A 25,001-nucleotide genomic window follows, 5' to 3' on the forward strand; every position below is an offset into this window, starting at 1 on the left:
ACATTTTAATTGTTCAGCTAACGTTTGTTGAAGTCTCTTCACGTATGATTTGATTTGTTCCGTGTATCTTCAGGTATACTTACTTTGTACTGTATGTGAGTTGTATTAACACGTTGTGTATGTCAGGTATATATATATTTGTCAGTTATGTATGTGTTTATGAATGTATCACGTGGTATTTATATGAATTTTAAGAAATTTTGTGACAATTTTAATTTTTAGCTAAAGTTTTCGAAATAAATCATTTTATATGGTTTCGTGTCATGTAATAATGATTGATATGTCATCCAAGTAATATTTCAGTGATTGGTTTGTCATACTGGTATTATTTTATTATATGGGGAATGAATTATTTGCACTGTATAAAAATAGTGAAAATCAAACTTCTCGAATATCCCTTTTCTTATTTTTTTAAAGTAGATCATTTTTTTGAAATGCAGGGTGCAAAATCAATGGGCGGGAAAGATTGAGGGGAGAAAAGCATGGGTTAATGTTAATTTAAATTTTGCTTATTAATAATTGTTTACTTTCGCTGTTTGTTGATTATTTCAATAGTTAACTGATGATTAAACATTTATGAGATTTTCAATATTGATATCATAAGGTATTTATTCGAGATTGTATTTTATTTTGCGTATATTTCAGGTGAAGATGTTGTTTCAGATGAAGAATGCTGCATTCTGCCGCGCTTTGTCTCAAAATGTTCAGGTATCCATTAGAGTTAATAAAGAAGTGTTGGAAAACTGGAGTTTGGCTAAAGAATGATTAAATTGTACAAGTTAGGATGAATAACTCTTCGCGATTTTCGTTTGCTGTGTTTTAGTAATTGTAATGATGGTGAGAAGTCATTCGTTACTTGTTCATTTGACACTTGACCCGGCTCTACGCAAGTTATGCATAATATTGGACGCCCATGAGATTATTCGATGCTTTAACAAGCGAGAAATAATACTAGGATTTATCTATTTTCAGACCTTACGATTGTTGAGTACCAGTGTTCCGCAACAGTCTATCAAAACTCCAATTCAGGAATGGGGTTGGAATTACCTTTTGCGACAACGGGCTTTGAAGCGACCGATCAGCCCACATCTTGCGGTATATAAACCACAGGTCACATGGATGGTTTCCGGATTTCATCGTATGACAGGATGTGCTATGGCTGGTGAATGCTTAGTGAATATTAAATTTTAGTTCTCGAAGATAATGTTAAATGGAAATGGTATGCTGAAAAGTTAGTAACAATAACCCACTGTTATAGAATAAAACGGAGAATAATAGGTAAGGAGATGAATGTGAACCATATCTCAGGACGAAGGTTAATCGTAGCAAAATTCACTGGGTTGTAGGGATTTGGAACTAATAGGAATTATGAAATTTATTTACCAAAGGTAATTAATAAAAAGTATCTAATCACAAGGATTCTCAATCATATTTCAGGTACTCTGTTGATTGGTGGTGTCGGTTTTGCTCTGTTGCCATTGAACTTCACCACTTTCATTGATTTTATTCGTGGTCTTGGGTTACCGTGGGTTATAACTGATATTTTTAAATTTATCATTGCTTATCCTATCGCTTTTCATTCGTTGAACGGTATCCGTTTCATTGCATTCGATTTGGCTCTGGGAACAGATATTGCTTCAGTATATACCAGTGGTTATTTGGTTCTTTCGTTAGCAGCACTGATTGCGTTAGCAGTTGTAGTGGCACCTCGACTGAAGCAAGAAGATTATGTTGTCGTTGATATACCAAAAAAATGAATTTTATTTATTGCATTCCACCCTTAGACTTACTAGCTCTGAATATAAAATTTCATTTTAAAGTGTTAATAATTGCACCGCCTTTTTCACTAGATACTAGGTGATTGATATTGTTTAATTCATTTCCTACTATTTATTGATTATAATTCATTATTTATTTTGGAGTTTTCTGTGCATATTTCGTTTATTGAAGTTCTTTTTTGAGATGAGACTCGCGAATTCAGTTTATGAAAGCATGGTTATAATAATGTGCCCTATTACAATCTGTTCCACAGTTGATCGCGTCTTTACGTCACTTCGTCGAGATCCTTTGTAATTACTGACTGTAAATGAAGAATAAATAGATTTTTAGACAATGCTCCTTAGTGATTCAATCATTTCAAAACACGACAAATGTAACGAATGTAGCAATAAACGGTTAGGATGTGAAGATGGGATGTACCTTATACAAGTAAGTGGCATCTTTGTTTTGCTTTATTGATAGGTGAAAGAAATCCATCTGATGCTGAATATTTTTTATTTTCACTGAGGGCATGAGAGAGAGTAGAGAATTACTGCAGTCGGATGAGAAATCAATTTTCATGTTATTCGGGGCGTTAGATCTCAGCGTGCTTAGAACTGATTTGTAACTTTCAAACGTTTAAATTCGTTCTCTAATCATGTACTCTTAATGGTCATACTGTAGACATAATTTCGAACAATATAACAAGATTTGCAGGATTTCGTTGCTGATTATATTCAATATCGGATTCGCATACATGGAAATCGTAAAGTACAAAATCTGTTTTACCCTTGTAGGCAAGAATGCGAAAATGGTTTGATTCGTTCTGTGGCTTTAATTTTCGAAGAGAAGCATAAAGAAGAGCTTCAAAAAATGGTGGAAATGTTATGCGAAAATGAGAGCTTTTCGTGCAGTCGATATATCGAGGTTTGTGTTCAGTGAAGCATCTTTTACTTATTTTGTGAAAGTTCTATTGCTGTTAAAAAAAGAATATAGTTTTACAGTTATTAATTGAATTTTGGACATCGTAATTAAATGTATCAAGCAATCACGGTGGTTTCATAATAAAAGAGATCCTTATAACTTTTTTTTAAGATTATGGAGCAATTTGTGTGCATTCACAACGAATCACCATCACAAATGTCTTATGGACGTTTGATAGCACTGATCGCATTCGCTGGACTGATTGCTACACGATTGATCGACATGAAATATTTCGCAGAAGTTTCAATGGTTATGTCATACACCTCAAAATTTCTGCACAAAAGAATTGCTTTGACGTGGCCATATCATAAACGTTCTTGGGTTCGTTCATATTATGGTGTAATTTATCATTTTTAACTTTAATTTCATATGACTGTGAGGAAGATATAACTGTTACATAAAAAGACGAAATTATAACGATAGGATTGAGTGGTGGAGAATGAGTAATTGACTTCAAAACTGTTATTACTAAATAGTAAATAATTATTTTTATCACACATAAGTGTTAATCTGAGGGGATTCTCAACCTAGATTCTCATCTAGGTTATATTTGCAGAAGATCCTCGAAATAATGGATATTTGGACTTCTGAGTATGTTTTCTGGTTCACTTGAAACGGTGAAAGTTTATATTTTAGATTGAAAGACAAGAACTCCGTGATAATTATTCCTTCCATCTTATTTAAAGTTTAATTAAATTTTAGAGTAAATTTTTTGATCTTGCAAGGACGATAATCAAGCTGAACAAAACTGAAGAAGTAGAGTCAAAAATAGAAAAGAATGAATGGCGGTCAGCAGTTAGTGGATTGGCTGTTTTCGGTGTTGTAAGCATTGTCGTTTTTACATTATTTAGATTCTTGCTTAGAACACGGTGATTTATTTGTTATCCACTTGTTTTTTTTTTTTTTTTACTTAAGTTAGAGCGGTCTATTTTGAGATCCGTTTAAAATCTTACTTGTGAAGCGGAAATTAATGCATTCGTCTTCTAATTGTTTACTGTATTACTTATTGCTTATATAATTTGTGGAAAAGATCTCTCTATGTTTGCTTTGTGTGCCTGGCAAATAGATGGAGAAAGGGTTGAAAGGATGTAATTGATTTTTTTATAGCCTTACTACTGGAATGGTAAATTCCGAAGATACGTTCTGTTCTTCTTATATTATTTCTCTTTTAAAACACAAGTTTTCATATTGTTTGTACTTTAATACATATTGTTGTTTTGACATTATTCTGTAATCGCGGAAATCAGTCTTTCCAGGACCACATTGAATTTTTTGATTCATTCTCATGAACTGGGTTTAGTAAATTTTTTTTAAAAAAGCCTTAGGGATTTTTAATGGTCCTTTGTTATTTTGTTCTTGCTACAATCGTTTCTTTATGAATTAGTGGATTTTTTCGAATTTTTGTTATATTGTCGTATGATATGCTGTGAATAGCAGCACATTTTCCAGTTTGATAGGTGTTGGTTTTGCAACAAATTTAATTTCACTTATATATGTTCATTTATACGGGATTTAACACATTCCAATCAAGTGTTTTTCACGGTTTTTTGATTAGATTTATGTCTCGAAAATAAAATTTATCAAATTGCATCATGTTTTACTAAAAAATGCGATGGCTTATGATCCAGATAATTCGGAAATATTAGTATCATAAAGTTTGTGAAGGAACATGCGTGAAGTGCAAGGTTATCTTCAACCTTTGATGTTACCAGATGTGTAAAAAAAATCAAAGTTGAAGATAATCTTGATGTTACTATATCTTTTTCCACATATGTTTAAAAAAAAAAAATGTTTTTGAATAACCGTTTCATGATTTTCGAAACTTACGTCATAGCTGTAGAGAATACAAAACGTGTCTGGAAGGTTCAAATCCGAATATGATCGCTCGCAACGCGTAAGTGCTAATGTTAAAGTAAGGTTGTAGCGATACGTTTCGCGATACTTCGAGCAACGGAGAGACACGTTTTGCGTTCACGTAGTGTTCATCAACAAAAGAGTGAAAAGTTTTATTTTTGAAGAAATGAGTGCCGTTGATTTAGTCACAGTGGGAAATGATCAATATAATGAAGATACAGTCGATGAATCAATGGATCTGAGAGGGCTTAGTACCATACAGGTTCAGTTTTGTACGATATCTTAATCGATCTTTTAATGGATTGTGGAAATTTGGTTAACGGTATAAACAAAAGTAGTGGACTCAGGAAAAAATGAGGGCTGGCTTTTATTATTAAACAAGAAATATCGCTGTATGAAAAGCAGATAATAAACCTTCAAGAATGCAATGACTATTTAGTAAGCTGGACTTAATCTTTAACCCTTCTGTTACTCTAAATATTTGCTTCGTCGTTCAATGACTGTAAGACTTTTTCTTTCACTATAAAACTTATTTCAGTTTCTTCTTAATGCTGATTTCTTCAGCTATCCCTCCATTTATGATGTGTCTTTTTTTTTTTTTCAAAGTTTAAAATTTACTTGTCGATTTGCAGAGTTACGTCACTGATTATATCCAGTATCGTGTACATCTACATAACGTTTACTGTCCGCGTTTACCAGAAATCCCAGTTTCGGACGATTATCGATTTGAATTAATTCGAGCGGTTGCCTTAATTTTTGAAAAGAAGCATGCAGAAGAACTCACGAATATGGTTACAACATTATGCCTTAATGGAAGGCTTACATTTCAACGATATGTTGAGGTAAATGTATGCATAACATTTATCCACATATTTTTTGAATGACAAATACTAGTCTATTTTAATATTTATAAACTCTTTTTATTAGAAATTCATCTCAAACTGGTGCAATCGTTTTTCCCATACACTAGTCGTTTTATTTTAAATATGACTTTGTAGCTATTAACTTGAACTACCTTGCTGTTTCATTCATGATTTGTAATTTTATTATATTACGCTTACAAATTCTGTCACATAAAAGGCATATAATGTAGCATCCTTGAGAGATTTAATAGTATCTTCCAAACTATGGCCCTCACTTACATATAAATATATTCTAGTAATTTAGGCCAGTAAATATTGCAGGTCGTAGAATGTTTTGCTCATAACGATGATGATGAGTCAAATAAGCAACTGTCTTATGGAAGATTGGTGGCATTGATTGCATTTGCTGGATTAGTTGCGATGAAACTTTGTGATTTACAGTTGTTTACAGAAGTGTCAATGATTGCACCATATACGTCTAAATTCTTGCACAAGCGAATCGTTTTGACATGGCCACAGGATAGACGTTCTTGGGTATATGAATGAACTACTTTTTTAATATTTTCTTGGGAAATCATTTTTTTGGTTTTTTCCTAATTTCTAGAGCAATGTGTGATGATTTCATATGTTAATTACTCAGAGCAAAATTTGGAAAATGAGACAAAATCCACAATTATTAATGTTACTGCAGACCATCGAATTTTTCAAAATAATTTGAGATGAATATAATATAGTCTGAAATATTTGAGAATATATCTATTAGGCAGAAGTTTATCTTTACTATGGTAGAAGTGAAGAAAGTGCAAGTCGATTGATTCTTTATTAAGCAGTACCACAAATCAAACATAACTATTCCAAACTTTTTTTTGCGCGTGAGACCTGATACGTTTATGTTATATCTGAATTACATACACAAAACGAAGTAATGAAGTGAAATTTTGGATATTTTTATGATAATTGTAAATATTCGTAATACTTATATTCGGACTGTTTTCAAATTTGGTTTATATATCGGTTTAAATTATCACATAACAGTAGATATTGGTTTTAAATTAGCCGTTTAGTTTTAAATTTGAGTTATCATATTCACTTCTCTTAATTTATTTAGAAAATGGTTTTATCATAAGTTCAGTTCTTTATACATATTTCAGGAAGACTTTTTTGATCGCGCCAGAACCATAATTGATAAGAATGAAGCTGAAGAGAGTGAAAAAGTTAACTTGAAATCTGAATGCAATCGATGGTGGCTGTCGATTAGAGCATTGGTGATATTCGGCATGTTTGGTATCGGTGCCTTCACATTGGTGAAAACAATACTAAAAACACGATAATCTGTGATTACAGCAAGATATTTGGTATATAGAGTATATTTTACCAATTTTGGTTGAAACAATTATCACATTTTGTGAAAGACTGTATAAAGGAATGCGAAAATACAGCAAATAATGTTGGAAAACTCCTGTTTCATATTTTGTTACTTGAAAAAGAATCATTTCTTTGTCGATATTAATTACCAATTATAAATCTTGTGGGTAAATTTAGACATATCTAATATATATTTATATCAGAATACTTGAGATAGCATTATAATTAGGAAAGCAGCTGACAACAATTAATCATCATAACTTTAAGCTATGAATAAAGATAAAATGTGTTATTAGTTTCAAGGTTGTGTTGTATCCATTGTCATATCCATTCCTTCGTAATTTCCTCTTCTGTCGATCGTACTTTAAACTATTCCTTTATTAAAATATGCATTTATTAATTATGATTTATTCTTGTTTAATGTCATTACTGTTTTAACACAACTTTTGTACATTTGAAAATAAATTGTTTATGATTTTCTTTCTTTTTTTTTTTTTTTTTTTTTTTTTTTTTTTGTTCCATGTAATTTCGGGAATGCTTGGTTTATCATCCAAAAAAAAGTTTATTCAGGAAGGGCAATATTGATATTACAATTATGTTTGGGTAGTAGAAATTTTCTTAGATTTATCAAAAAGTACGAATTCGGAAATCTGGCAGATACGGTTGTTAAGATTTTTGAAAAGTTGCCTAGAATTACTCATTTCTGGAATTATGTCACAGTTGCATTCCAACTTCGAAAGTTATCGAAGCTTATGGAAGTGGTATTTTTGATTTGTAGAATGAAAAATATTCATCTATTTGGGAAACTCGTGATTCGAGAATGTATTAAATGTCAAAAACGTACGTTCATTCATCGGTGGAGCAAATTCATACGATGGCAAGAGTTGGTAGCTGAAGAAGTAGAAGAGAAGAAAGTTGAAAATTCAGTGAAGAATTACATCAAACTAGCAGGTGGTGGATATATTTCGCCTGAACGAGTTGAAGATGGTAAGTTTGTGATGTGTTACACATTTTTTATAAGATGTATTCCATCACTTACACTTCGGAACGTAACTAATTCATTGACCATGCAATTCAATTCAATGTGATCACTTTTCCTTCTCCTCTGGCTTGTATAACTTCTTGTTCTAATTCAATGCTGTCTCTAAATTTTAACTCAGTTTAATCAGTTTTGATTCAGCAGTTTCTAGCAACAGTCGAATTGTGATATGTAATAAAATAAAAGATTTTACATTCCTTTTCTGTTTAAATCATTTTTATTGAACAATCGCATAATTTGATGTCATCAATAACAATCTTCTAGTAAAGTTTTGGTAGAATAAATTGATCAAATAATTTTTAGAAATTCTCTCAACTTTTTTTCCAGCTTTTTATTTAAATTAGATTTCAACTAACATTAACACCAGTTTTCTCAGTTCTGCCAAGAAAACAGCCGGAGGATGTGCCAAATGATATCGAATTTAATACATTTTATACACAGCTACGATATGTCGACCATAGTCTGGATAATTTACGTCGCTTTAAACGTTATGAACATTTTCAACATCTCCAATATGATCAAAGGTAATTAATTATTCTTTTTGTCTATTATTCTCAGTACTATTATCATCTATTCTAAATAGGATAAGTTCATATGCAATATTATTTAGATAGTTATTGAGTTAATACATACTGCAAATCACATTTATTAAAAAGTGGTGCTGTAGGAATTGTTGATTTATAGTAATTGCACTCTATCATTTATATATATGTTATTATTAAGTACATGAAAACTGCATAATATAATTAATACAGTTTCAATCTAACATGAATTTTTGGTAATTTTTGGGCGTTTAAAAAATATATCGATTTCGGTTAACTGATTAAATGATAGGTCTTGGTACAAAAAGGAAATTGACATATATTTCATTTATTATTACCAGAAGAGGAATTGGACGATATTTTCAAGCAATAATAATAATTATGGGGATTGTTTCTCAAAAATCAAATACGATAAGGACGAGAAAAGTAGTTTTAAGCACGATAATTATTGTTCTAGTCAATTACATAAAAAGGAACAAAATATAACAGAGTGAAACTGATAAAGAATAAATAAGTACATGGGATAATCAAATTCAACTTATGCCATATTTCTTGGCTATTTTTTTCAATGTAGTATAATCTTCCACAGTGCCATGATCAAGTTCGAAAATTCTATCTAAATCATTAACCGGTTCATACTTATAATTTGCATTGCACCAGTCCTGATTGCAGCAACATAGTGTACCGATCATTTCTTTATCTTCGTGGGTAGGGCGTATCATAACATCCCTGGCGCAATAACTCATATAACCAAATGCATTTTGTTTCAGCGTACCAACTGGATATTTCTTTTCTTCTGTTATATTGTTAACCATAACCTTAAATTTAAATGCATTTTTTTTTTTCTTTCTTTGCTACTACATGTAGATGTTGATTTCAAATGAATAAGTGAACTGAATTCAAAATTTGATCAAATTTTGGAAGTTCTTTGTCATTCGCATTTATATTTATTGCTTACTCTTATAATGAAAGGGAATGAATTGAATCTTACCTCGCATATAAAGTTATCATCACAACCACGGACAGTTTTTATGTATGCCGCAAGATCAGTTCCATTAAATGAAAAGCAATATCCGTTAGGGCCACACTCTTCCGCCTGACTTTTTTGCATGCTTGAAAAACACCTTACAGCGGCAGCAATTGAAAGTGATGTTAATAATATGATGGTTAATGATTTCAAATGATACAATACCAGAAAACAACTGCGCATTGTTCCTAAGCCAAGATACAATAATGAAAATCTGTTGTTGTAGTGTCATTTATTTGAGCTGAACAATAGCTTAAACAAATTTCGATAATAAGCATAAATATGAGAATAAAGTATTTGCACATTCATGTCTGTTTGTATATTTCAAGGTAGAATGTTTATTTTAAATTGGTTCGAATTTTAGGAGTATTTGTTATGATAATTTATCACTTTCATCATTTTAAAAATTTCTTTCTTGAATAATTTTGCCGGATATATTTTTTTTCGTAATTTGTTTTAAGGATTCTTTAATCTGAAGATTTTCCAATTTTCGTTTATCCTAATAAAAAAACAAAAAGAAGTAAAATGTTATGTTAGTATTATTTTAACAATATCATTAATTATTTAGAAATTTCAAAATCAAAAAGAATGAGGAAAAAGTAACATTATCATCGATCTGTAATCAGCTTCTAAATTCCTTATCATTTTGAAATGAATGTGGTTTCAATAAATGACTTTGAATTATAATTCTGCGGCATTTGTTAAGGATATTGTTTACTTCTCATTATTTTCCAGATTTATTCCGGAACGTTTGCTATTTCTTGGCCCAGATTTAGCTGCTGCTCATTTTTTGGTGCATCGTGGAGCAGCTGTGAAATTTGTCGCTGATAAAGTATGGATAAAAAAGGATCATAAAGGAAATTACGCATTACCAGGACAAAAAATCCCGGGCTTATACATTGAGGCAATTGATGCTAGCGACACAGAATTGATGTTCGAAGGTTTGTCAAAATATTTTCCAAAAAACCTCGCTTTGAAATGTTTTCGGGATAAAAATGATAATAATAATAATAATAATAATCAACAGTAGTAATGCTTGATGTTTGTCGGATGACACAAGTTACAGTTTGTTTCTTATGCTTGAGAAGAAATTGTAATTTGCATTATGAGTGATCGCAATTTTTTTCGAAACTGTAGTTCTGTTGATGTAACAACATGATATTGACATTCTTCATAAAACTTTGTAAATTTCGTAAACTTTTTCTTTTTTAAACATTAATGGTCAATGATTAATTCAGGTTTGGAAAATCTAGCCAGTTTACGTCATTTACGATTGCTAAGACTTGCTGGTTGTTGTTATGCTGATGATTGGATGATGTCACGAATTGGTGCGTTGTTCCCGGAATCACTTGAAATGCTAGATCTTAGTGACTGTACTCGAATCACAGCCAAAGGCTTGGCTGGTCTACGAACGCTTAAGAAATTGCGCTATCTTCGTTTAGAAGGAATGGATCATGTCAAGGTATTGATATTGTTATTAGAGGACACGTTTTTCAGAGCAAGTTAAAATTTTTTGCATTTTTTTTTTTTTTTTTTTTTGTAAGAATGGGTATGGAAAGATAAGAAACACAACATGCAGTAACAATATTACCTAAATGATAATTATTTAATTATGGATGATTATTTAGTGTAATAATATTCAGATGTTCTCATTCTTCCAGTGCTGATAAAAATAAACAGAAGAATGTGAAATATAATTACATTTTAGAGGATAATTTAGGATATTGCAAAAACGGCTTTGTTATTGGAAGAATCGATTCCAAATTTGAGAATATTTGGAATCAGTTATGAAAATGCTATGCAATTACTGCAGAAGGAAATTGAACTTTTGGCAAACGATAGGGTTATCACGGATGCAAAAGGTTGTGTTTTGAGAGTACTACAATTCAAGTACTAAGTACGGTTTATAGTCGATTCAGGAACAGATGGCAAAGATAAGGTAAAAGCAGTAAGAAAAATCTGGAAACTCGAGATTGTGGTATTATTTGTTCAAGATTTGAGCAATACTCTGATCAAAGTATATGATTTCAATTTTATTTGTCAAGATTTCTCAAAAGCCTTCAACGACGATAATTTTTATGAGTGAAAAAATGCGAAGCTATTTAAAGGTAATGCATACGCTGAAGATGATGATGGGCGATTATTTTATGTTGCTGGTCGAGTAAACGAACGACCTGCTGTTACGGATGATGACAAACCGTTAATGACAAGGTTTTGCTTTTTAATTTTAAACTAAAGAATGTTCTTTTTTTTGCGCAGTATTCATATATGTGTCATTATAGTTATTTGTGTACATAACATAGAAGAGTAAAATGGAAAACATTAGGCAGTCTTTCCTTTTTATTTTTCTTAACTGCATGGAATAATGCGCCTTTTATTAATCATTAAGATTGGAGAAATTTTTTCTTTTTATTTTCTCTCGAATTCATTTTGTAAAAAAAAAAAAAAAAAAGAATTCCACATAGCATTCGGATATTTGTAGTACAATTCGGCGGGAGCTTCCTGAAATGGAAATTGCTGAATTCGAACGACTGGACGAACTTTCGGGTGGTAAATTACGACATTTATTAGTGGGTTCACCTAGTGGTTATTCATGGACACAAGAGGTAGTGAATAATTTCTCTTTTATCAGTTATAAGGTGAAAGCATATGTTTATAAATGATAGAAAGTAAAAATTAAACGAAATGCAGAGTTGTCGGAAAAAATTGTTTGCAATATAACATAATGAGATTTGATTTAAATAATGCCTCGATGAACAAGAAAGGAGTCAATTTTACAATGCTTTTTAAAGGTGGAAACGATTCTGAGTTTTGAAGAAAAATGGAAGAAGAAGCGTGGTATTCCTGTTGATCAAAAACTTTTGCCAAAATCAAAACGCATGCCACAGTTAAAAGATCCGGTGGTATCGACCAATAATTCATTACTTGATAAACAGGAAGAACATATATTAATCGAAGATAAGATGAGATAATTGAAAAGAAAATCAATGAGTCTTCTTTTGTTTATTTTTTAGGATCTATTCTGATTGTAGTCAAGGATTGAGCTTTAATATTGTGCTGCGTGAAAGTATAATATCACTGCTTAAGGCTTGAAGCCATATGTGATTTTGAAATTTTAATTGTGTAATTTTTAATGTTCTAAGGCCTATCCTAGACAGTTGTTGATATTCATCTTTTAGTTCATACAGTACGGTGTTTCTGTCTGTTTTACGTGACCAAATACTCATATGCATCAAATCTTCATATATATGCACCAATTCATATAATTTTAAAATATACGTAATCTATTCTCAATGTGATTTAATCATAATCAGAGTTAGAAAATGCTCAAAAATTTAATAGACTGTGATTGAATTGTAATATACTTCAGTCTTCTTCACACACTTTATTTCACATTAATTTCTTTATAGATTTATCACATCAGTGGTTACCAATAAGCTTTTACGACCGAAATGTTGAAGCACTGAAAGAAATATTTTATAAATCTTCATATATGATAATATAGAAAGCATAATTTAAACGATTTTCTGATGAAACTATGATAATGATAATAGCAAGCGACTAATTAATTGCATGCAAAACAACAATTTCCATTCTGTTGAGACCAAATAAGATTGCCAGTTGTGAGTAGATTATTGGAATGTTAGGCAGATTGAAATTGAATTCAATAAAGTACACTTTAATTCAATATTTGATATATCGCACTTTACTTCGATGATTGAATCAGTGATAGCGATTGATTTGAATTAACAATGGAAAGGATGAAACTGTAAAAAAAAAGTAAAAATATTGGCCTATAAAATTGGCCAACAGATTTTTTGAGTATGGAATTTGCTTGATAAGTTTTTCAAAACTAGAAGGAAGAAATTTTATTTTTTTTATTTTCCAAATTTCACTTTTATTTTTTCTTAAATCAGCAGTCGTAGATAGAAGTGGACAAGATTGGATATCTATATACCGGTACGTTTGCTTCGGTTAAAAAACTTTGTTGAGAGGAAATTGATTTTCGATCACTTTTGGACATTGCAGAAATTAGTCCCTCAAAGTATTTTTTATCATTTTGAAATGATAGAAGCGGTAAGTTTGATTAATTTCATTTGGATAACAATTATCTGAGGGAGAGACTTCCAAACATATTTTCTCGGTTTGTCTTTGCAGTTGAACAAACGCAGTTGAACAAACAAATTACAAATTAATAAACAATATTATATATTTAGACAAAAATATTACGAGGTAACCGCTATATTTATTAATTCCTGAAATCTTATTTATTGAAAATGTAATTTTTCTTTTAATCAATAGTGAAAATGTTTTTCATCTTAAGAATTTTACAGTTTTTTTATTGTAAATAATTTCAAAATAAAAATTCTATTCCCACCCTTTTTTCTTCTGCCACTTTTCATCCATTCCACTGATAAATTTCTAAAAATTGTCAATTATCAACAAGCACCGCAAGTTTTTGCACATAAATTCACTTTTTCATCACATTCATTGAAAAAAAGCGCCAGCTTACATGTTATATAACTTCCCCTGTCTTCACATTTTTTTGTTGGTTTTTTCGGTGTTCTATTGTTGTTGTTATTTCTGTTGTTATTGTTGTCGTTGTTGTCATTGTTGTTATTCGAGCAAAAACCACAAGAGAAAGGACAAATAGTTTTCATCGAATAATGTGGAAAGAAATCATCACAATCCGTAATTCGTACTAAGATTGGACATGAATAATCAAGGTCACGACAAGTAGTTGCTGAAATTTGTTTTTATTTTTATGAAACTTAATAGAAATGTTGGAAATAAATTCAATATGTTCAAGAATGAATTGTTTATATTTCTAAAGTAATTTGCTTGATTAAATGCACATAAATTAGAACTTTTGTTAATTAAAGATTTCATAATTAACTTACTTGTGAGTTCTAAATTGCCTGTTGATAGGCCAATAGGTTTACCAGTAGTGACAATAGCATTATTAGAAGTAGTAACGGTTGTATACCGTATTTGTGCAGTATCAGCAGGTACTTCTGATGACAAGTCTAATATTATTGTCTCTATTTCAGACTTTGTTGTTTTTGGTGGCGGTGGTGGTGGTGCTGGTGTTGCTGTTGGTGCTTTTGGTTTGTTTATCAGTTGGTCAGAACAGGTACCACATGATTTTGGGCATAAATCATTGGCAATTTTCTTGCTATTTGAGCAATAATCGAAAATTGATAACGACCAAATGATGCAACGCCAGCTTTTATCACTACACTCAGCAGTGGGCTGAAAGTAAACACAATGATAAAAATTTCAAAGACTATCCAGGATTAATTAATTGATCAGTATTAAAAAGATGCAAAGATTGAGGAAAATAGGATAAATTGGACTATCACATTGTTAGAAGAAAAGTGATATGATAATAGGGATGAAAATTTATTGCTATGATATGATAATAGGGATGAAAATTTATTGCTATGATATGATAATAGGGATGAAAATTTATTGCTATGATATGATAATAGGGATGAAAATGATATGATAATAGGGATGAAAGCTATCTATATTTGTCCCATCTATTCTATTAATTTGTTCATCTGCTCATATCTCATATCAGTTTATGTTATTACTCATTAAAATCTTTTAGGGCAAAACAAAAAATTCAAATGTTTGAGTGGTTCTTCAAAAATTTTTGTTTCATTTAAAATTTTATTAATAGCTAATAATAAAAAGGAATACTTGAAGAAAATAAGCATAATAAGTAGTTCAACTTGTCACTATTTGTAAAAAAAGAATGAGTAATCAATGACTGAGGTAGTTTAAAATATGACGATATCACGAATAAACAATGTCACAACCACTAACAACAACGACAACAGAAAACAACAACAATAGCAACAACACAAAATAACATAGCACAACACAACACACATTAAACATTTATTTAGATTACGTTGAATTGAATTATTTTTTTTTAGACAAATGTTATATTTATGCATAAAATAAACTAAATATACGTATGAAACGAAGAATTATTGTTGACAAAATTATGTGAGTGATGTTTGTTAGTTGTTGCATTGTTTACAAATGTTCCCTTTCTTATGCTTAATCATCCGTCTTGTTTTTTCATCATTTACTCAAATATTTAATTTTAATCCATTGCCTATTGATAAAATTTACGCTTCCAATCAAACTGTTACTCCACTTAATAAATTTTTGCTTAATTGATCCTTTTCGGAAAAATCTAACTTTTAGCGGCACTACTGGCCTCGTAACCTCAGCGATATCTTCAATCGAATTTTCATCAATAATAATTTTGGGTTTTGATTTTCGTGAACAAGAATATAATTTATTGATTTTTCGTATATCAATTTTCGATAACGATTCACGTTGTCCCATTTCACCTGCACCGGGCTAAAAAAAAAAAGAAAAAATAAATTCATGAAATAATTCAGCAAAATTTAATGTGCAATAATTGTTAATACTATTTAAATTTAAAAATTTAACTAACAACAATTTTCGATTTTTTTCTACAAACTTCTATTATGTGATTTTAATGCCTCAATTAAAAGTTCAAAAAAATTTTATGTATTTATTTTGTACTATTTTTAGTTTTTTCATTTTTTTTTTTTTTTTTTAAAATTAATCAAAAAATGAAAACCTTAAGAGCAATAATTGTTCGACGTCCATTACCGCTAAATGCATATGGCCCATAATGCATGATTGATGAGTAATCATAAGGTTCACTGAGTATGTCGAGATGTCGCAGACTTTGCTTATCAAATTGATCTTCCGCACCTCGCATCACATTTTGCCACATAATTTCAATATACTCATCACGATCAGGCCTTAACATCACAAATTGTTTACACAACTATTCTGCATTTTTATGATTTGCAGTCTTTCATAAAATCATAATTGCTCTTTATGCTTTTTTTAAAATTTAAATGCTTGTTTTTAATCTCGTGATATTTCAAGAATGATATTCAAATTGTTTTAAGAAAGAAGTCAATTTAGATTTAAGTTTATTTGAATTTTTAATTGTGAAGAAGTCGATTCTTTATTTTTTGGAGCAGTAATTCATATATTCCAAATAATTCATTAATTAATTTTTCAGATTCATTTAATTGCTGCAAACTTTTTTAAATATAATCTTATATACAACAATCTTTTTCCCCAATAATTTCTCTTCAAAAAGAAAATATTGCATATTTTTTGTCTTACTTCATTTTTACACCCCAAAATATCACTTTATATTTTTGCTTCTTAAATTAAAAAAGAATTATTAACTCAGAAAAAAGTTTAAGTTAATAATATCAAATCATTAATTTAATTGTCGAACCATTGCAGGGATTTTTCTTTCTTAAATTTAGACATTTAGCTAATTGATAGTTTGTAAATTAAATATTTAATAAAGGACGGTAATTAAACAAAAGTCGTCTACTAGTTTTTATAAAAGCTAACTTTTCAGGTTTTAATTTATATATTGTTCAAATAAAAATAAGAAAATTATTATTGTTATTATTAATTTATTATTATTACTATTATTATTTATTATTATTATTATTACTATTATTAATTAATTACTATTATTATTGTTACTAATTTGTTATTATTACTATTATTATTTACTATTATTATTACTATTGTTAATCCATTATTATCATTATTACTATTATTACTAATTTATTATTATTATACCTGGATTGTTCATGAAAAAAGCCAACAGCATGCATTAATTCATGAATTATAGTACCGGACTGAATGCAATCCGCCTCTAATGAAAGCAGTTGACGTCCACCAGCACGTCCGACTAATGAATAGCAACCGTCATGTGGCATAATGTAAAGATAATCACTGTGTTGATTATGAACACGTGGAACAAATCTAACACAGCTTATGTCATGAAATTTTCGCATTGCTTTTGCAATTACTGAACGTGAATACGGTCCGTAACGTGAACTAATTGCGTATGGAATTTCACCGTTTGGCCAACGTCTAAAATAATAATTTATTAGTTAATTTCTCTTAAAAAGTATATATATATATATAGCAAGATTTGAATGAAATAAATTTTCATAATTGATAATTTCTGAATTTCAGTTATTTATTGTTGAATGATTTATGACGGAAAATTCATTTTATATTATCACTCTGTAATTATTGCTTATTGCGATTTAATAAAATAGAAAAAATATTAGAAAAAACTATTTGCATTTTTTCTAAAATTTAAATGATACCTGTAAAATTGTCTCACAGCACTTCGTTCTAAACGACTATTTCGATAATCAATAAATCCTTTAAAACTTGGTAAAACTATATCGCCTTCAGTCATGTTACCCATTGTTGGATCAGGTTTTATTTGAATACCTAACAATGTAAGGTTATACTCTTCTTCTGGCGCTTTTGCAAAATCATCATCTGTTAGCGTAGTTTCTTCATCAATTCCATTTTCAATGATAATCTGCAAATAAAGTAAAGGCAAAAACTTTGTTAAAGATAATGAACATTTTTGAAATTTATTGTAGTTGTGCTATAGAAATTTTGGGTACTGTAAAATTTTATTTTAAATTTTATTGAAATCTAAATTTAGCAACGATAAATTAACTTTAAATTTAGCAAAATTTGACTGGTTTTTTTGGCTTTTTATATTAAAATCCAAGACTTATGTATAATTAAAAGTTATGTGTGTTATACAAGCTAACAAAATTCAAAGTATCTTACATCTTCAAGTTTTATGGCTGTTGCTAAATTTAGCAATGATACAAATTGGATTATTAAGAGATATACACATTTTGATAGTAATGCCATTACTGAACTGAAATCAATAAGTTATAAGAAATAAAAATAATATACAATAATAATTCATTAATTAGTGAATACTGTATTCATTATATGTGTTCATACAGCACATCGTATTAATTTCATTTATTTCAAGTAATGGGCGGAGAGAAAAAATTGAACATTCAGGGAGAAATATGTTTAATACCGTGGCAAAATTACTGTGTTTTCGTTTCCGCTAATATTTGGGAATTGAAATTGCATAAATTCATTAATTGAATTCGAGAATCTTACATAAGTTTTTAACTAGCTAATCTCTTTTCGGATATAGTTATGATCAATTCCTAAGTTTTATCTAATACAGTTGGTATTTATTCAATTATATTTTACCATCGACATTTATTTATTTAAGATTAATTTTCAAACCTTTTTTCAGTCATTTTTTTAAGAATTTAGAAATTAAAAATGGCAAAGCAGAAACGTGAAAAAAGTGAAAAGAACGACGAATATGTCATATGCCAATCATTTTAGGGAATAGGAAGAAAAGGATAAGAAAATTCAATAAAATCAGAATAGCAAAAAAATAAAAAAATAAAAATGTGAACAAACTCATAGCACAGCGATAGCCTTTTATGTATAATAGTTTATAAAGCAGAAATGAAAAAAAATGGAATGACATAAAATATTAGTATAATTTCATAAACTTTTTTTCAGTCCGTAAAAATTTTTTGGCCAAATCTTTTGTTCCTTTAAATATTTAAAATTTAACTTCCTCAATTAACAATGATAAAATGGTTGGATTTATTAAGTAATGAGCATGAAATTGTACTTTTAATACTTTCCGTTCCATCTCGCCGCGATTATATAAGTTCAAAATTTAAAACTTTCACAATTTGTTTTCAATCATACAAATATGTTCTCAGAGCTATCATCAGTTTATAGTATTTAAAAAAAAGAAAAATTAAAAAAAAGTTATTTATATATATATATAATGCATTTTGTTTTACAGAAATTTTCAGATGTTTTCAGATGCAATTGCAAAATTTTTCAGTGCAAATTTAAAAAAGAAAAATGAAATAAAACCAGAAAAAAGCAGGAAAATTTTTAATTGAAAAAATTCAAATGTTGAAATTTTAATTTTATACTGCACGCTTAATATAATTGCATAAGAGATATTTTTCTATGTAAAATTGATGATAACAATTATTTCCATCTTTCTGTTTGAATAAATGATAATTAAATCATTGATAATTTTGAAAGGAAAGAGTAATGATATGATGTTAATGATGATGATGACGATACGATGATAATAACAGTCAAGTGAATGACCTCGAATGAAACATTTAACATAATCATTAGTTGCTTTCACTTTTATTATGCAATTAATTCACTTGTAGCAAATAATTGCATTTATCAAGGTCAAAGGTTTCAATTTTCTGCTACAATGTGCATTTGAAAAATTGAAAATAAAATATAAGGGCAATGAAATGAGAAAAAAAAAGGTAATAATTTGAAAAATTCTAGTAAATTCTAATTTACATCCAGCTTATCAAAATTATTCTATCAGTTTTTTTTTTTTTTTTTGCTTCTATTCAGAATGATTCGAATTGAGAAAATGTATATATTTCGAGATTGGAGGAAATGACAGAATACGAAATCATTTGTTCCTTTTGAAAAATGCATTTAAAAAGGAGGAAATGACGAAGTATGAAAACTTTCTTCCTATATCATTTGATATTTTTTAAAATATATATGTATATATAAGGAAAGGGAAAATTATAAAATATGAAATATTGTGTTATTTAATGAATTAAAAAAAAATTTGTATGAATTATTAATTATGCATGATTCCCAAAGTGCTTCGAAAAAATTTCTTTCCTCGAACTTCCTCCGAATTTTCAATATTTTTCTTTTGAAATTATATATATATACATACTTATTTATTTAATTTTTAGAATAATTCATTTTTTGAAGAAATATTTTAAAAAATTACTAATGAAAAAAAAAAAAAAAAACAAATAATTATAAAATATAAAACTGTGCGTTATTTTGGTTGTTGTTGGATCCGTTGTCAAGTATACTAGACGTACGTGAGTCAAGTATACTAGACGTGCGTAAGTAATTACTTCACGTATAATGCATATCTAAATTCTTTTTCGAGATAATCTTCAAATTTTGTTCTCTTCAATACGTTTGCATATTGTTATTTTGATGACTTAATACAGTAAATAATTATAATATTTATTTATAAAGCATGCAAAAAAAAAAAATGTAAAGAAGTACATAAATACATAAAATGTATTTTAATAAAGAGAGAAAAGGAGAGGGAGAGGGAGAGAGAGAGGGAGAAAGAGATTTTTACAATCTATCGAATTAGTGTCTGACTTTTAATGTTCCATGCTAGAAGTGTAAATGTTATATATATATACATTATTTTTTTTTGCTGTTTCCATTAAAATCATTTTGATGAAAAGGACAAGGAAGAAATTTTCGAAAATGTTTGAACTAAAAAGAATTTCATATTTCAGTTGAATGACTAATGAGAGTTATTGTTTTATTAACAAAAAATTCGCCTTTCAAACATTAAATTGTTTTTATTAACAAAAGAAAAATAATCTTTTTTAAGCATTTTTTTAGATATCAAACATCAAATTTTAATTTCAACAATTTTTTTTAGCAATTTAAAATAAAGTGATTTTTGCAATATTACTGCTAAAAAAGTAATTTTCCCTTTTATGACGATATTATTATAAGCAAATTTTCATTACTGTAATGTATGCATTTTCGATAATTTATTCTGAACAGTATAAATTACTGATTAATTGAATTTTTTTTCATCTTTGAATAGGAAGCAAAAAAGTGAGTTGGATTTGAATGGCAGATGACAATAAATCAAAATGAATAATGAAAATGATAGTATTTTCTTTTCCTCTTTTTTTTTTAAAAAAAAAGAAAAGTGACAAACTCTTATTGAAGCATTTTAATCCTTCTTGTTGTTCTCTTATGTTTTCCGCTTTTCTCTATTTCCTGATTTCCCAGCAATATTTTGCTTGTCGTTGCATTCATTATCAAAAAAGGTTAGCAAAAAATGAAGTTTTTGTTAAAAAAAAAAAAAAAAAATCTTTTTCAATTTGTTTATTTTCTATTAAATTAAATGAAAGTGTCAAAAAGATAGCAATGCCAAAAGATCGCAACACTAATTAATTGCAAATATATGTACGTACAAAGTTTTACTGATTATTTTGACAAGCAAATTTTGTCAACTTTTTTTTTCAATTTACTCATTACTTACTTCTGATAAAAAAAAAGAAATTTTTGGTTAAAGAAAAAAATTATATATATCGAATAAGCATAAGAAAGTCATGGTAGCTTTAAACATAATAATTATGATTTTGTTTTAAATAATGTGATTTTCTTCTTTGACTGATTAATGAAAACGAATTATCTGCTACTTTTGCTTTCTCCAAACTTGCAATACAATATTTGAAAGGAAAAACTTTAATTTGTAATTATTGTTCGCCAATATTTTTTTTACCATCGCTTTCTATCATCACTATTTTATGGCATTTAAGTACATTAATTATTAATGATACATTAATGAAAAATGATAATTTATACTGCTAACAATAATATGCACTGAAATATGTCAAATGTTTACTTATTACTTGATCGATTAATTGGACTGAAGTTTTGCAATTTCAAATTAAGGACTGAGTGAGTGATCGTTTGCTTATTTGCAATGGGGATTTATGTTCATAGATCATTAATTTCTTGAACAATTATTTTCAATCCATTATTAATTTATTTAACAACATTTTCATCCTATTTAAATTTGATTTAGCTTAACGTTTTTATCAATCTTTCATTGGACTAACAACAGTTTGAGTTAAATTTTCCATGGGAAATAATTCTGTAACGAATTATTAAAATAAAATTTTGATACCACAAAATCCCGTTCTTCATAACACGAATATATCGTTTCATTAATAATACCTACCCAAGAATATTCCTATAACATTTTTGAAAAACTATTAAAAAATAATTGTTGCAGCAATTCTTATCAAATCACAAACAAATCCTAAATACAAAATCCAAAATTTAATAATTAAACAGCGATTAAAAAAGGTCATAATCTACCGAAGTGTACATTAATTAACGAATTAAACCGCCTTTAATCGACTAAACTATTTCAAGCACCTATTGCAATTGTAAACAAGCATTTATAATAGAAAAAACTAAATTAAAAATTGCAAGAATTTCTTCTTAAAAAATTATAAAAATTTAATTGCAACATAAAGAACTCAATTGTCTCAACAGCTAATAGTAATGGAATAAATAAACAAATGAACTAATCAGTAAATAAAAGGACAAAAGATTGCAAATAAACATAAGGATTCGTAAAAAAAGAAACCTTTATTTTTCTTTTTACTTGTTTTAAACAACATTCAACAAATTATGGCTAAGAAATGATTCAACTGGTTCTACATATGCATACTTCATACTTATTGCATGTTGTTAAGCATGAAGTACAGAAACAAAATTGCTATATTTGCTAGTACAACTGCATTGCCACAAAGGATATTTGCATATGAACTGAACTATTCCTAATGTTAAGAAGAAGAGATTAATGAGCGGAAATAAAATGAAATGGGAAATTTACTGAAATCATCCATTGCAATCGGGATTGATCACAATGAATAATGAAGAATGATAACGATGACTCATCCATCCATTCATACTTTTGTTGAATCATTTGTTTCTTTTTTTTGTAACTTACAATGAGAAACTATATCTATTTCCTTCTTTTTTTCTTTTATTTTTGTATTTTCATATTTACCCATTGCTTTACTTGATGACCTCTCCCACTCGCTATTCTTATCGGTTTGCACAATAGTGGAATGTATTTATGTATATTACATCAAACTAAGATAAATAATGGCTGTCAGCTATTAATGTAAAGAGAGACAAAGGGAGAAGGGAAAAGAAATTGCTTAGTTGTTAATCATTCCTTATTATACTCCCACGTACAGCAAATCCATACAAAATATTTTAGTTATTTGATGCTTAAAATATGAATAATTTCCGTAAATATTTTAAAATAGATCAATAATAATGAGTAATCAATAAACAATAATAATAATAAATAATAATAATAAAATAATAATAATAAATTAATAGTAATAATAATTATAATAATAATAATAAATAATAAAATAGCAGTAATGTGATGATAAATGTAAGATTAAGAAAAGCATTAATTAAGGAAAAAACGAAAAATGGAACACATTCGTTCATTTCAATTTTTATAAAAAATTCAGAATTCGAACAAACTTGTTATATTACTTTTATTAGTACAAAAAAATGAAAATAAAAAAAAAAAGAAATAATATAGTGGTACGTCTGGGAAAAAGAAAAGTGGCAACTTTTTTTTGAGAAAAAGTAGTAGTATGAATGGATATAAATAAATGAAGGTAATGTGTATTTTCGACTCGATATTTACTCATTGTTTGTTTGCTAGAAATTTTCGAATGCGACCGAAAATGACTAAATAAACGGTTGAAAAGAGAAAGTTGTGAGATTGTGATCGTTGAATGACAACTGAGTGGCGCTTTGCTACATTGAATACTGATGGCTGGTTGATGCATTTTTCATCAGATAGATAACTCATCACAATCTGCTAATTGCTAACCAACCGATCATCCATCGACCAGTTTACAACTTTCACCAAAATACTGGAATATAATAAACTCAACTTTTTCTCTTACTTTTCTATTGAGTAAAAAAAAAAAGGAAACACAGCAATACTGTTAACACAGCGATAATAATAAACTATAATATGATATAAACATTATAGTAAAATGTGATGAATCAAGACAGTCACGAAATGGCTACAATAGTTACCATTATTAATAATATAGAAATAATAAGGATGATCATAATATGACAATGATAGTGAAATATATGAAGAATGATAAAGAACTATGATAAGAATTAAAGATACAACAATCATGATAATGACAACAACAGCATTAATATTGGTATTAAAGATTAGCATCATTATTAACATTATGGAAATGATAAAAAACGGTAGCATGATATTATAATTTACTTCAAATATCAACTAAGACCATAATTTCAACTAAAGACATGAATGGCAGAGTAATTTCATTTTTGATCATCTAATGAGCTTAGCAAAATTTTTTTTAAGAAAAATAGAGTAGTTTATCAACAATTTCTTTGAAAAGTGATATTAAGAAATGTATAAATGCTTCAACGAGGCAATATGTAAATGTTTCAATTAGACAACTCAGGATAATAGTAATAATAATTACATTTTAATTAGATGAATCATAGACATCGCCTCTATTCGTTAGACAATAGACCTATCAAATGAAAAATGAAGAATGAACAAAACTGATCATGTCCTTTTCGAAAAAACAAAACAAAAAATTTTAATCTGAAAATAATGATATTTTCGAAATAATAGTACCAATAAAATGTAATAACAACTCAATGATAATCGTAATAATAATTACGATGATGACAATAGTAGCAATGATATGATAATTAGCAATTACTCCCATTATTGTTGTATAATCATTTATCAGTTTGGCTTCCTTTTGTATTTCTAGAAACTCAAAAGTTTCATATTTGAGCACTGACTGATATTTATGTAAAATGAAATCTGCATATTCCAAAAAGATCATATAAGGGTGCAACATAAGACATATTTATTTTCTGGGTAGAAGTGAATGGTAAACGTTTGCTTTTTACCGATATGGAAACAACGGAAGATGTTGTTAATGAATTGCTGGGTTTAG

The 25,001-nt window shown here is 28.6% G+C and overlaps 6 protein-coding genes across 7 annotated transcripts; 4 read left to right on the forward strand and 2 right to left on the reverse strand.

Moving 5' to 3' along the window:
* Positions 1–651: 651 nt before the first annotated feature.
* Bma-mev-1 (Succinate dehydrogenase cytochrome b560 subunit, mitochondrialprecursor, putative) lies at positions 652–1,757 on the forward strand (the record flags this gene model as incomplete). The annotated part of the gene is made up of 3 exons (XM_001897422.2): positions 652–708; positions 973–1,162; positions 1,438–1,757. 3 exons carry the CDS (start codon positions 652–654, stop codon positions 1,755–1,757), a joined length of 567 nt encoding a protein of 188 aa, XP_001897457.1.
* A 355-nt stretch (positions 1,758–2,112) lies between these two features.
* On the forward strand, positions 2,113–3,615 carry Bma-ced-9.1 (Apoptosis regulator proteins, Bcl-2 family protein; the record flags this gene model as incomplete). Its single annotated transcript, XM_001897421.2, has 4 exons — positions 2,113–2,208; positions 2,476–2,685; positions 2,854–3,063; positions 3,445–3,615. 4 exons carry the CDS (start codon positions 2,113–2,115, stop codon positions 3,613–3,615), a joined length of 687 nt encoding a protein of 228 aa, XP_001897456.2.
* A 1,147-nt stretch (positions 3,616–4,762) lies between these two features.
* On the forward strand, positions 4,763–6,790 carry Bma-ced-9.2 (Apoptosis regulator proteins, Bcl-2 family protein; the record flags this gene model as incomplete). The annotated part of the gene is made up of 4 exons (XM_043077420.1): positions 4,763–4,858; positions 5,229–5,438; positions 5,781–5,993; positions 6,611–6,790. 4 exons carry the CDS (start codon positions 4,763–4,765, stop codon positions 6,788–6,790), a joined length of 699 nt encoding a protein of 232 aa, XP_042933354.1.
* Positions 6,791–7,576: 786 nt separating this feature from the next.
* Bm6771 (uncharacterized protein) lies at positions 7,577–12,404 on the forward strand (the record flags this gene model as incomplete). Of its 2 annotated transcripts, XM_043077421.1 has the most annotated exons (8): positions 7,577–7,811; positions 8,240–8,387; positions 10,168–10,373; positions 10,671–10,894; positions 11,153–11,294; positions 11,541–11,643; positions 11,915–12,038; positions 12,225–12,404. In XM_043077421.1, 8 exons carry the CDS (start codon positions 7,577–7,579, stop codon positions 12,402–12,404), a joined length of 1,362 nt encoding a protein of 453 aa, XP_042933355.1. The 2 variants fall into 2 exon arrangements, with proteins under 2 accessions (XP_042933355.1, XP_001897455.2); XM_001897420.2 differs by lacking the exons at positions 7,577–7,811; positions 8,240–8,387 and having other exon boundaries at positions 10,364–10,373.
* Bm9705 (Uncharacterized protein) lies at positions 8,939–9,615 on the reverse strand (the record flags this gene model as incomplete). Its single annotated transcript, XM_001897419.2, has 2 exons — positions 8,939–9,223; positions 9,397–9,615. The coding sequence occupies 2 exons, from the start codon at positions 9,613–9,615 to the stop codon at positions 8,939–8,941; spliced, it is 504 nt and encodes a 167-aa protein (XP_001897454.1).
* A 1,467-nt stretch (positions 12,405–13,871) lies between the features above and the next one.
* Positions 13,872–18,210, reverse strand: Bma-nas-4 (Nematode astacin protease 4, putative; the record flags this gene model as incomplete). The annotated part of the gene is made up of 7 exons (XM_001897418.2): positions 13,872–14,176; positions 14,334–14,685; positions 15,649–15,813; positions 16,061–16,247; positions 17,101–17,397; positions 17,640–17,863; positions 18,124–18,210. 7 exons carry the CDS (start codon positions 18,208–18,210, stop codon positions 13,872–13,874), a joined length of 1,617 nt encoding a protein of 538 aa, XP_001897453.2.
* Positions 18,211–25,001: the final 6,791 nt, after the last annotated feature.

The sequence above is a fragment of the Brugia malayi genome (assembly GCF_000002995.4).
Source record: "Brugia malayi strain FR3 genome assembly, contig: Bm_v4_Chr1_scaffold_001, whole genome shotgun sequence".
Taxonomy (NCBI): Eukaryota; Metazoa; Nematoda; class Chromadorea; order Rhabditida; family Onchocercidae; genus Brugia; species Brugia malayi.